This window comes from Mytilus trossulus, chromosome 14 (assembly GCF_036588685.1).
Source record: "Mytilus trossulus isolate FHL-02 chromosome 14, PNRI_Mtr1.1.1.hap1, whole genome shotgun sequence".
NCBI lineage: Eukaryota > Metazoa > Mollusca > Bivalvia > Mytilida > Mytilidae > Mytilus > Mytilus trossulus.
The window spans coordinates 36023796-36037455 of record NC_086386.1 but is presented as its reverse complement, the minus strand read 5'-3'; the positions used below and the strand labels follow the sequence as shown (position 1 = coordinate 36037455).

The 13660-nt window shown below is 32.8% G+C and overlaps 1 protein-coding gene across 20 annotated transcripts in view; it reads right to left on the bottom strand.

Annotated features, from left to right (window-relative positions):
• LOC134696113 (CUB and sushi domain-containing protein 3-like) overlaps positions 1-13660 on the bottom strand; it is a 119890-nt gene that overhangs the window by 45415 nt on the left and 60815 nt on the right. For 12 of the 20 annotated variants that reach the window (XM_063557718.1, XM_063557722.1, XM_063557732.1 and 9 more), the window contains 3 exons: positions 2150-2329; positions 1552-1731; positions 502-681 (listed from right to left, as the gene is read on the bottom strand). In XM_063557718.1, the coding sequence (XP_063413788.1) occupies positions 502-681; positions 1552-1731; positions 2150-2329 (540 nt within the window). Of the gene's footprint in view, positions 1-501; positions 682-1551; positions 1732-2149; positions 2330-3188; positions 3375-5292; positions 5359-7070; positions 7209-8024; positions 8135-9035; positions 9256-13660 lie in introns of all 20 variants that reach the window. The other 8 variants (XM_063557728.1, XM_063557729.1, XM_063557731.1 and 5 more) reach the window with 7 other exon arrangements.

Below are 13660 nucleotides of genomic sequence, written 5' to 3'. Positions count from 1 at the left end.
TGATCTTTGACACAACTTCCAAGTTCTTACAATCAAGTAGGAGTAATGGAAATAAAAAAAAAAAAACAAACAGAACACTATAAAATTGCTATATATGATTTTTTGACACATAAGACAAATGAGTTAGGTAAACCAACAAATCAAAATTGCTCGAGGATAACCTGAATATATTTTTGTTTCCTAGCACAGAATGTTCATAATTTTGATTTTGAATTTTGGATATAGTGTAATTGAAAGATTTTATTCTCTATTGAAAGAAACATGTTTTTGATTAAATTCGAAAACCTCATAATTCTATATTCATTGTGCCTTCACATGTTTTGGTCATAAGAAAAAGTAAAATCAGAAAAATACTGAACACTGAGGAAAATTCAAATGGCAAATAATCGAATGGCATAATCAAATGATAAAACACACCAAACGAATGAAGTACAACTTTCATATTCCTGACCTAGTACAGCCTTTTTCAAATGTAGAAGAGTGTCAACCAAGTGTTCTTACCGCAGACTGGAGGATTTCCACTCCAGGCTTTATCATCCTGACATTGACGAGTAAGGTCACCAGACTTCAATTCATAGCCTCTGTTACAAGCGTAAGTTATTGTGCCTTGGTAGTTTTTACCCGTCTCAGCAGTTATAGTGGCGAAGTTTACTAGAGCAAGGTCTGGACAAGATACTACCTCTACAATAGTATTAAGCTCTAAGTCATAAAGTTCATAGAGTTGCTTGATTGAATAATTAAATATTTACAATTAGGTGATAATACATAATTACGAATAGTTGATCTTTGAAACAACTTCTCAGTACTTAAGAAAAAGTAAAAGTAATAGAAATAAAAAAAAAAACATCAGAATACAACAAAATTGCTCAATATTTTTTTTTTGAGAAATAAGACAAATTAACCAACTAAAACAACAAATCAAAATTGCTCGAGGATGACCTTAATATATTTTGGTTTTTCTATCTATTGAGTTTTTTTCACATTTCCTGACCGGTGTGAGTAAAATATTTTTCCGCACTAGTGAAAAATTATGAGGATTCTTGAGGAATTTTAACAGTATCAGTTTAATTATTTAAAAAAAACTCGGAAAGCCTCGCGCTCTAAATATCAAAATTTAACTGTCTCGAGTTGAGAAATATCGTAATACACTTGTTGCAGTTGTGGAATCTTTATTTCCTTGCAAGAATCCTCATAATTTAGAATTTGAATTTTGATATATTGTAATTGAAAGATGTTATTGTCTATTGAAAGAACATGTATTTGATTAAATTCGGAAACCTCTTTACTTTATAGTAAACTGCCTAAACATTTTGTTTTGTCATAAAAAAAAAGTAAAAGCAAAAAAATACTGAACTCCGAGGATAATCTTAAACAGAAAGTCCCTAATAAAATCGCATAATCAAATGATAAAATACATCAAACGAATGGACAACAGCTGTCATATTCCTGACCTGGTACAGGCATTTTCGAATGTAGAAATCATACTCAAGCCTTTAAAAAAAAATATCGTTTACGATATTTATATTAAAAGCTTCAACCGAGTGTTCTTACCGCAGACTGGAGGACTTCCGCTCCAGGCTTTATCATCCTGACATTGACGAATCAGGTTGCCAGACTTCAATTCATAGCCTCTGTTACAAGCGTAAGTTATGGTGCCTTGGTAGTTTTTACCCGTCTCAGCAGTTATAGTGGCGAAGTTTACTAGAGCAAGGTCTGGACAAGATACTATCTCTACAATAGTATTAAGCTCTAAGTCATAAAGGTCATAGAGTTGCTTGATTGAATAATGAAATATTTACAATTAGGTGATAATACATAATTATGAATACTTGATCTTTGAAACAACTTCCAAATACTTACAATAAAGATAGATTAATGGAAATAAACAAAACAAAACAATCAGAACAGAATAAGATTGCTACTATGTATGATATCTTTTTACAATTAAACAAATTATCTTAATAAACCAATAAATCAAAATTGCTCGAGGATGACCTTAGTATAAATTTGTTTCCTTGCACAGGACAACAACTATCATGTTCCTGACCTCGTACAGGCGTTTGCATATACAGAAATTATGATTATGCTTTAAAAAAGAAATATTGTATACGATATATATATTAAAAGTGTCATCTTCAAATGTTCTTACCGCAGAATGGAGGACTTCCACTCCAGGCTTTATCATCCTGACATTGACGAGTCAGGTCACCAGACTTCAATTCATAACCTTTGTTACAAGCGTAAGTTATATGGTCTTGGTAGTTTTTACCAGTCTCAGCAGTTATAGTGGCGAAGTTTACTGGAGCAAGATCTGGACAAGATACTACCTCTACAATAGTATTAAGCTCTAATTCATAAAGTTAATAGAGTTGCTTGATTGAATAATATAATAATGCAAGTAGTAAATTATGATAGATTATCAATAGTTGATTCTTCTCAAATTGGTTTGTTAAAATCTTGACCGTTATATACTAGCTATGGTATCATATTTGTTCATTTCGGTGCAGTGCATAGCTCTTATACGCCATTGTTTTTTCTGGTCGTTGAAGGTCGTACAATTGCCTATAATTTGTTTCCTCCACTTCATTTGAACCTTTGTACATCGCTTCTCGTTGGCAATTTTTATTTTTACATTTGTACTTGAGAATTGTGTAAATATAAATTTTTAATTATCTATTCCTTAGAAGTAAAAGAGGGACAAAAGATACCTGAGAGGCAGTCAAACTTATAATTCGAAAAATAAACTGACAAGGCCATGACCAAAAATGAAAAAGACAAACAGACAAACAATAGTACACATGACACAACATATAAAACTGAAAAATAAGCCTTACGACCCCACTAAAAACTGGGGTTGATCTCAGGTGCTCCAGAAGGGTAAGCAGAGCCTGCTCCATATATGGCACCCGTCGTGTTGCTCATGTTATAATCAAGCCGGTAAATAGTCTAATTCAGTAGGTCACATTCATGAATGGGAAAAGGATTGATGTTACGACGTAAGGAACATATCCGATATCATGTGTGAAACGATTATTCCATAATTATGATAACGGTCAACCAACTCCGTGATGGCGTCCGTAAAATTTTCAACTTCACCATTTGGAACTCTTGGTTTAATAGCTTCCTTGTGCGAAGCAACAAATATCTTGTACGATCTTTGTATTTAATGATCTATACAGTGGTCTTACCGCAGACTGGAGGACTGCCACTCCAGCTTTCATTAGCCAAACATTCACGAGTTAGGTCACCAGACGTCAATTCATAGCCGGTGTTACAAGCATAAGTTATATTGTCTTGGTAGTTTATACCACTATTGTTTGTTATAGTAGTGAAATTTACTGACGTAAGCCTAAGGTCTGGACAAGCTACTACCCCTGTAATAGTATTAACTTCATGTTTATTAATGACATTTTTTAGTAGTAAATTATGAATGATTATCAATTATTGATTTTTTTTTAAATCGCATTATAATTACTTAAAATCAATAAAAAAAAATCCACGTACCCATTGTTTCAATAATTTAAGTTTTGAATGGGCATCAACTACCAGATATGAAAAGGAATATGTTTCTTTTTAATCATCAGTTACAGTTTAATTCTATCAACATAAGCTAAGAAACAACAGATAATAATTTAACTTGCAAGTGAATAATTTGACCTCATTTAATCCGTATTCATGTGACCTCAAAATTATTTCCGTACCTTGAGTTTGGTTACACATGCATTTCGCTTGTTTGCTAATTAAAAGGAAAAAGTAAAACACAAAAATACTGAACTCCCAGCAAAATTCAAAAAGGAAAGACCAAAATCAAAAGGCAAAATCAAACACAAAGGACTGTCAACATTGAATGTGTGACATGGGTAAAACATTTGACAGACTGATCTACAAAAACTCATTTATTTTCTATCTATGTACATGTATATGTATATGTATATCTTTATCGGGTTTTATGACCGTTGGCAATCTTCGAAGGCCACCCAGTGGTTAAGTACATACTGTCCTTACTAAAATACACAAAATATGCGGATGCGAGTTCATGCATTGGACATCGTTTATTTTATTTTAGTTAAAAATCAAATATGAGAATTTGAGTCAATAGTTAAAATATGATTATATATAATGCTATACAGTATATACCTTTTATGAGCCATAGATACAATGTTTGAATATGTTAAATTGTCAGTGAGTTTGTATCCAGTCGTCCTGGTGTAGGGACATACATCGTGGTTTCATATAATGAAGGTCTTCAGTTCGATTCCTAGCACAGATACTGGAAATTTGATGTGTTTTTTTACGTTAAAGTTGGTGCTCCTTCCGCCTATTTCGAGTTTTTTATTCGACATTCCCACCAAAATATTACAGAACAAAAAGCATGCAAAACAAAGAAACTCGAGGTAGGCTGCTCTGGTAAGGGCGATCCTCCCTTAGAGTGTTAGTTGGGATGTAAATCTAAAGACACGTGACTGATTCTTATATCGAAAGAATGTGTTCAGCTAAAAATCTACGGGAAATAGATAGCTTGAAGTGATCTCATATTAAATGCGAATATTTTCAGATATGGACTTTTATGTAAATTAATTTTTTCAGATATACCTCTTATTTAAATTCAATTTACTTTTCTTTCTTTTTACTTAAATCACCATGTAATGTTCAGTGCATTTATAAGAAGTAACTAAATTAATATTTCCCGCAAAAGGTTTTTAATAATGAAATCAACTAACATTTAATAATAAACATATAATGATTTAAAATTTAAGATTCAGTTTACTTTTAACTTTTATAATTAAATAGATATTTACATGCAATCGTATTATGTATATAACAAGTAGCAATTCGTGCAATCTATGTTCCCGTCCGTCTTGTTTCAATGCGATTGGCCGAGATTCAAAGGTTAGATATGGCGATTAGTGCCATTTTATTACCGAGACGAGAGCATTATTAAAGTAAGTAATATATATATATATATACGAGTCTAAATTGAAAACTACGTTCAAACCTATGACTGCGTTGGATAAAAACATATATATATATATATATATATACAACTCGTCTAAACATCAACCCAACAATGTTAGATCTGTAAATTTGCTTTCGCAAATTTTTGGTTCTTCCCTCGCCGGGATTCGAACCCATGCTACTGTGATATCGTGACATATATATATATATATATCCATTATCAAAGCCAACTATGTTCCCAGTTAATTGCATTAAGTGTTAGATTTTGAACACTTCAGGAAATTGTGTTGCTTTAACTAATATTCAAGTCTAATGAATTAATCATATTTAACTTACGTTCTTCACATGGACTTTCACAAGGCGTACACAAAGCTGCGTCACTTGGCACAACATCGGTAGTACCTGGTAGAGAAAAAAAATTATTACACAGGAATAAATTGTAATGCAACATTTAAGTTGCCTGTTTCTGTGTATATAGATATAAGAAGATGTGGTATGAGTGCCAATGAGACAACTCTCCACCCATATACATATTAATATGAATATGATAAATGTCTCTTTAAAAGTGGGATGAAAGATATCAGAGGGACAATCAAACTTATAAATCGAAAATAAACTGACACCGCCATGGCTAAAAAAGAAAAAAGACAAACAGCGAAACGTTCGTATCAAGAATGTGTCCTTCGTACACGGATGCTCAAAGAATGGAAGAGAGGAATGTGTCAAAGAAACAACAACCAAACAAAAGAGCCAATAACAGCAGAAAGCCATCATACGAGACAAAAATCTTCACCCAGAGGAAGGATTCAGATTGCCTCAAACTAAAATTGTGTACTGGTTTACTGAAAAAGGACCTTATACTATACTCAACAAGATATAAATTAAATAAACAAAAACAAAACCCATACAAAACAAGCAATTGCCAGAATCTCCTCAATTGGTACAGGCGCTAAAAAGTGACAGAGTTAAACGTGTTATGTGAGATCTGAACCTTCCACCTTTACCAGAATCTTTACCCTGAAACGGGAGAGACGAACGGACGAACGAACGGACGGACGAACGGACGGACGGACGAACGGACGGACGGACGGACGGACGGACGGACCAATAGACCAAAAAGATAAATGTATCAACAAATATATTTAAAAGCATTCATTTAATTAATTCATAAACGATGTCGTTCTTTTGACCACGATGTTTTAACAAAAAAATGAAAAAAACTATTAAAAATTGTGATATAGCATTCCAATTAAATTTACCCCAGAAATGATAGGTTGATAAAAAAAATATGAAGGGATAGCTTACGGACGGACGGCTGATAAACATTGATGCTGAAAGACTAATAAACGAATTAGATATAACACAGCAACATTTCTTACGATGCATATCATTATAATAAATGTGTTTTTGTCATACTTCATCTACATGCCTGCAGATTTATTTGTTTATACATGTTATATACAGGCAAACTCCATCTATCTTTCCCTATTAGTTCTTTTTTCCTTCACACAAATGGTTTCAGAATAATTCCACTTTTCTACAATTCGAAGGTTTGTTTAGCCACTGTTGTTTAGATCGGTGTTTAAGGCATTTCGACACGTTTTCTTGGCTTTTTCTTGTGGTACTATCTCTTAATCTATCTCAGTGAAATTACAACTCAGTCAACAGATAGTTGTGGCATTGATGCTTATACAACACCTTCGTATTTATACAGTTTCTCTAACAAATTACCTGTCTTTTGCAGCATGTGTATTTTTGGTTCCAAGTGTATTGACAAAACGTACTACACAGTGGGTCAGAATTATCTGTCTTTTGCAGCGTATGTACTTTGGGTTCTGATGTATATTGACAAAATGTACAACACAGTGGGTTAGAATAACCTGTCTTTTGCAGCGTGTGTATTTTTTTGGTTCTGATGTATATTGACAAAACGTACTATACAGTGGGTCATAATTACCTGTCTTTTGCAGCGTGTGTACTTTGGGTTCTGATGTATATTGACAAAATGTACAACACAATGGGTCAGAATTACCTGTCTTTTGCAGCTTGCAGCGTGCGTATTTTTTGTTCTGATGTATATTGAAAAAACGTACTACACAGTGGGTCAGAATTACCTGTCCTTTGCAGCGTGCGTATTTTTGGTTCTGATGTATATTGACAAAACGTACTACACAGTGGGTCAGAATTACTTGGTTGACTGTTTGCTGGAGGATTGAATGCCCTTTCATTTGGCGTAAGAGTATTATCCACATCTGAATATTTCAAATTTAATTAACAAATATTAAAATTAAAATAACTATAGTTATGTTTATGGTATACACATCTACCTTGTTTGCAATTAACGAAGAATAAAATATTCAGCGAAAAAGGATGTAGTTTACAAGGGTGATTTTTTTTTTTATTAAATATAAAAAAAATTCATAAATTTGATCATTTGTCATATTTATCAGCAAGTGTATACTGTGTTGACAAATGTAAAGATAAGCATGGCAAATAATTAAACAATATTAAAGAAAAACATATTTATTTGGAACATCTGAACAGTTTTGTTATTCTGATTAGGTAGGTTTACTCAGAAACACACATTGTTAGTCGGCTCGGGAACACTTGATTCTAATCAGTAACATTTAGTTCTATTCAGCAGGAAAAACATATTTCAATCAGCAGTTGAACTTGTAATATTGATGAATTTCTAGAACTGCCTTAAAGTCAGAAGGTTTTGAAAAGATTCATACATATATAAGCAGATTTACATACCCAAAAATTATAATCCTAGAATAGAGAACGTTCATAATATTTGTCCACTATATTTGTTTAGCAATATGTATCACTGACCTTTGATTTTATTTTTCTAACTTCTTGACAGCGGCTTGTCAACTTCTCAACATAAATATTATCATTTTTGTACCTTTGTTTTTAAGACTTGTATTGACCTCAAAATAGTAACAAAGACAACATCTTAAAGAACAAGAATACAAGTCATTCCTAGACATTCAAACATACAAACGTTTAATCATCAGATAAAGATAAATTTAAACTAAGATGACTGATGAAAAAAATAATAATACCTGATAATAAGTAGAAGTAAAACAAGTTGTCAGTGACCTTTGTGAATTTCATACAAAGATATAACCATCTACTACCTGTAAATGGCCCTTCAGAATAGCTGGTTTCGCTCCTAAAACAGAATAGAAATAAAATAAAAAAGGAAATATATTAATAAATATGACCTACTTCGGCCCGCATACATTGCAGGGTATTAGTTTAATCAGCTTACTGTATTTGTAACTATGGCAAGTCTTCTCACTAAACAACGTTTGGGTTGATTAAACAGGTACGGTGTGATTGGTATAGTCTTAAATAGGTTTGTTACATTTTTTCGTCTTCTAAGCCGTTGTCGGCACTTTCTTCTTATTTTCCGGGATCACCCACTTATGATAAGGTTCGTATTGCTAAAAACTGTTGTTTTTTTAAGGTGATTGTTATTTGTCTTTGTTGTACCATGCTCTTAGATTTTCGTCGTCGACCTAGGAAGTTTGATAGTTCCTATTGTAACTCCTGCCTCTTATCAAAAAATTACCTTTGGTAACTATGACATAAGAGTATGAAAATCGTTAGCTCATTAGTGTGAAAACAGAAGTATTAGTTGAACTGAATGTTTGTTTTGGTTCTGCTTTAACTTGGATTTTATTACGTTCAGTTACATCTTGCGCAAGTGAAAAAAACGTTTGTATGATAAAAACTTCCAAGTTGCACGCTCGCTCAATAAGCAACTCGGGTAAATACTTTTCAGAACAGATAATTTGTTTTATTATATCAAAACAAGAAATAACTAGAATCTGATGTGGAAAAAGATGCATACTAAACAAGTATTATAGATAGAACAATGCATATAATAGTTTTAACTATGACTTTTACACATTATTTGATTAATCGAATTCTAAAAGGATCGAACCTTATTTGAAACACTATCAAATATAAAATGAGGGAACAGTGCGACTAACATGGTTATGTGGATCTAATTTAATGAGAAGAAACCAAAAGAAGCTATTATAACGGGATATATTATATAGTCTCACTTAAAAACAGCAACAGATTCTGTATCTGACAATGTTAAGTTAGATATGCAAGTCCAATCTTTAATTGTCGTTCCACGTGCATCTAAACTTATTGATGAATCTGCTAAAACTCTAGTCTGAATTGTAAGTGTTGTTGTTACCGGTTGGTTATCATCTGGTTTGGTATAGTTATAAATCCATGCCGTATTCCTGAGTTCTGGAGGCAGTATACAAATTGCATCTAAAAAGAGATTTATTTTAATAAGCAGTATATACATGTATGTTGCATATAAAAATATCATACTGATGTCAATATTTCTCAAAAATCTATACTTAAATTTGGGTAACCTCGAAACAAATAAATTACGGACGCATCTCCAAACCAAAACATATTCCTTTCTATGCAGCCTTTATTTGCTTCACAATATGCAGTAACCGAGAATAAATGAAATTATAAAGCACCTATTACGTAGTCGTATTTATCTATATGCGTGATTCAAGAAATCTTTCAAGATGGTTGAAATGCTTTTCCGTAGTCGTCAAATGTGAAGTTTAAACTATCATGAGAGACAATTTTAGATTGCATTTGTGGTGTGTCGAATTAGCCGTATCTGTTAGATGACTCGTACCGTTGTAATTGGAATTCATGTATAATGATCAGTCGAATCAGTTGATCATTTTAATCGTCATGGAGAAATGAACGCTACCACATTTTCCTAAATCTATCTATGTTTCTGTGTTGAGTTTTGTGGACTTTTGTTTGTTTTTGTTCTCCTTTTTTTTTCTTTTGACCATAGTGAAGTCGTTTTTTGGACTAAAGAGTTCTAAAATCCCCCTTTGCACAGTTTTCTCACTTAAAAATGCAAGTACCTGAGTTGCATTAAACAAATATTTACATCTTACGTTTTTCAAAAATGAAGCATAATATACAAAAACCTAATAATATCGTTAAGATATTACTTTAATAAGCAATCATGTGTTCTTTTAGCGTACACAGATATCTGTGAACCAACTTTTAGATTTAATGCAACACTGTCGATTTTTTAAAACGATCTTTTAGAAATAAATCCTTAGTCATATGTTATGAAATAATTATCCATTAAGTCGTTTTATAGATTAAACAGATGTCTACTATTTAAGGTGACTGGGGTGTGTTAAATGAAATATGCAAATTTCGATAGTATTATGTAATAGATGTGTAACACGTCTCGTGTTAATATAGACAAATGGGTCGTTTTTATTATGTTTGATAAATTTACGGTCGTATTTAACAAAAATAAAAGAATGTCTAGAATGATTCACTTTTTTCCAATTTAGTAACATAAGGGAAGGGTTCTCCAATATAAGGTGAGATATCGCTGATAATGTAAGCTTTATAATAGAGAGGTGTAAGATACCAGAGGAACAGTCAAACTCATAGATCGAAAATAAACCGACATCTCAATGGTGAAAGAGACAAAAGACAAGAAAATGTGCACAAGACACAACATAGAAATCTACAGACTAAACAGATCGTTCCGCACAAAAACTGGGGTGATCTCATGTGCTCCGGAATGGTAGGCAGATCCTGTTCTACATGTGTCATCCGTCGTGTTGATCATGTCATTACAATTCCGGTAGATAATTTTATTCGGTAGGTTATATTTATGAAAAGGGAACTGATTCGACAGAAGGAACATAATGATAACATCTGTGAAAATGAGTATTAAATTATAAGATATATCATTGCTACGATTCTGACATAATTCAATATATATATAGATTCTTATATTGATAACAATGGATTATCGGATTCATCCAATCGAGATAGTTCAATTGTCAATTTTAAAGTCATAGCCTCGTCACGGACTTTAGAATTTACAATTTAACTATCGATATTATATAAATCCGATAATTCACGAGTAACTATGTAAGAAACTGTTTTCCTAGAGATTAGAACATAAATTTTAATTTTTTTTGTGTTTAATGAAAACTCTTTCGAGTGCCTTCTACATTCTACAAAGTTGTCAGTTTCATAAACACCTGTTAGAATATTTTGATACATCTAGTGAGCTAACAATGGTTTAATTGACCATTAATTAATCCAATTATCTTCTGAGTTAACCTACAACATATGTACACATGTGTACACGTTGTTTAAAAAATGTTATACAACGGATTCAAAAAGGGTTCAATGCTCATAAATTAAGAGAAAGATTTTTCTACAAAAAAGGGACGAAAGATACCAAAGGGATTGTCAAACTCATAAATCTTAAACAAACTGACAACGCCATGGCTAAAAATTAAAAAGACAAGCCGGAAAAAAATAGTAAACATGACACACCAGAGAAAACTAAAGAATAAACAACACGCACTCAACAAAAACTAGGGGTGATCATAGGTGCTCTGGAAGGGTAAGCAGATCCTGCTCCACATGTGGCACCCGTCGTGTTGCTTATGTGATTACAAATCCGGTAAAAAGTCCAATTCGGTAGGTCACATTCATGAAAGGGAAGGGGATTGTAGTTACGACGTAAGGAACATATCCGATATCATTTGTGAAACGGTTATACCATAACGGTCAACCAACTCGTGATGGCGTCCGTAAAATTTACGAAGGGATAATTTCAACTTATGATTTGGAACTCTTGGTTTAGTAGCTTCCTTGTGAGCAGCAACCCTCTCTCAAGAAAATCATGATAAGAAATTCATGCACGAGCATATCGTATTAATTGGGAGATATGTACCCCGTATACATGTGCTGCTGGAATGTTGCTACTTAGAAATGGAAAGTTCACAATTGGAAAGCTGAAATCATCTCTTTTGTCGTAAAGTTTTGTTTTCAACCGACCCTCAATGTCAATTTCTAGATGTAAGTCAAGATATGAAGCCGACTTAACTGTATCTGTTGTATCCATTATCTCTAGTTCGTTGGGTTAGATGCGTTCCACATAGTCTATCAAATTTTGAATTGTTAAGTGAAAGAACATCATCTATATAGTGGAAAGTAGAGTTAAAGGATATTGCTCTCTTCCTATCTTTCGTCCTAAAAAGTTCCTGCATGAAGTCAGCCTCATATTAATAAAGAAACAAGTCGGCAAGTAGAGGAACACAGTTTGTTCCCATTGGAATGCCGACAGTCTGTAGAAAAACACGTCCTCCGAACGTAACAATTATGTTGTCAATCAAGAAATCAAGCATCTTGATAATATCAGTTTCAGAGAATTTTTTGTTTGAATCAGAGTGATTCTTTACAAAGTAGGATTTATCCCTCCCTAAAACAAGATACTTGTATCTACGTTGGCCATTCTTTTTTTATGAAACAAGTAATACCAACTCTTTCACTTTGTCTTTTAAAGATAATCAGACGATTTGCGATTAAAAGAAAAACAAGTTTAGCAGATGATAACGAATGGTGAGAATTACTACATGACTCTTGTTATAGCTTACCTGCAATATGCTACCCTCTATAGAGAAAATTAAAATTAAAAAAAAAAAAGCTTTACCTTATAGTTTCAACCTCCAAATGAAGTTGCTACTGGAATGTTGTTTCACAGAAATGGAATAAATTTGAATCTTTTGTCGTATTGTTTAGTTTTCACTCGACCTTTATTGTCCTCAGTTTCAGTGAACATAAACCTAATCGCTATTTATTCCATTCCGGATAAGTTCTAAAATTACACAACTTTTTCATTGAAGCTATCTGGGACCCTGTTTAAACAATTCACCATGCATGATACTTTTTAATGAGACCTGTTTAAACTACCGTAAATACTTCAAACATAATAAGTTTTTACTTCAATTTTAATTTCGAAAAAGGGGATCATACTCTATCAAAGTTTCTTGATGATCGCTGTATAAAGCTTGTCCTCCATCAGCTCACTACTGATGACCTCTATTTTCGGCGGTCTGACCCAAAGAGAAAGTTGTATAAATTACTGTTTGTCCCGGATTGGACTAAAAAGCGATAAGGTGTATTGCCGAAAACTCTTAGAAAAGATATGTTTATTTCTCTTGCTATTTCTGTTAAAGAAAACAATGTTTGACTTATTCAATAAATCCATCGCTAAATTTTATTAGGAATAGCAATGACGGAGTACCGACATTATATATTATTCCACTGTTTATACATATTGATAGTTAAATCAATATCTGATTCGTTGAGACTTTCCCACGTGTCATTTAACAAATCTTCATATTCCATTCTGAGGATCATATTCGGGATTACATCGTGTGACGTTACGCGCGGTTAATGTACATACGATTTGAACTTCTTATATCCAAAATGTATAAATAGTAAACAAAGCATAGGCAGTGGAATAAAAAAATCATTCCCCTTTGCTTCGGGAGATATAAAGATTTACTCACTCTCGAAAATCATATTTCCCTCGGGCAGATCCCTCGTGCAATATGAATATTATTGGGTGAACAAATCTTAATATCTTCCTCATGCATAGAAAATAAATGTGCACTGTTACATGAGAATAAGGACGTTGATTCGAATTCGGTACAGATTTGTTCAATAATTATGTTTCTTCATCTGACTTGCATCACCTATATAGTGGTTGTTTCAAGGTCGACTTTTTTGGTTATTTATAGAAGATATGCCTGAAGTTCTGAAAGAGGGTTCGTTGAATAATTTGTAGATCCAGTAATATAATATCATT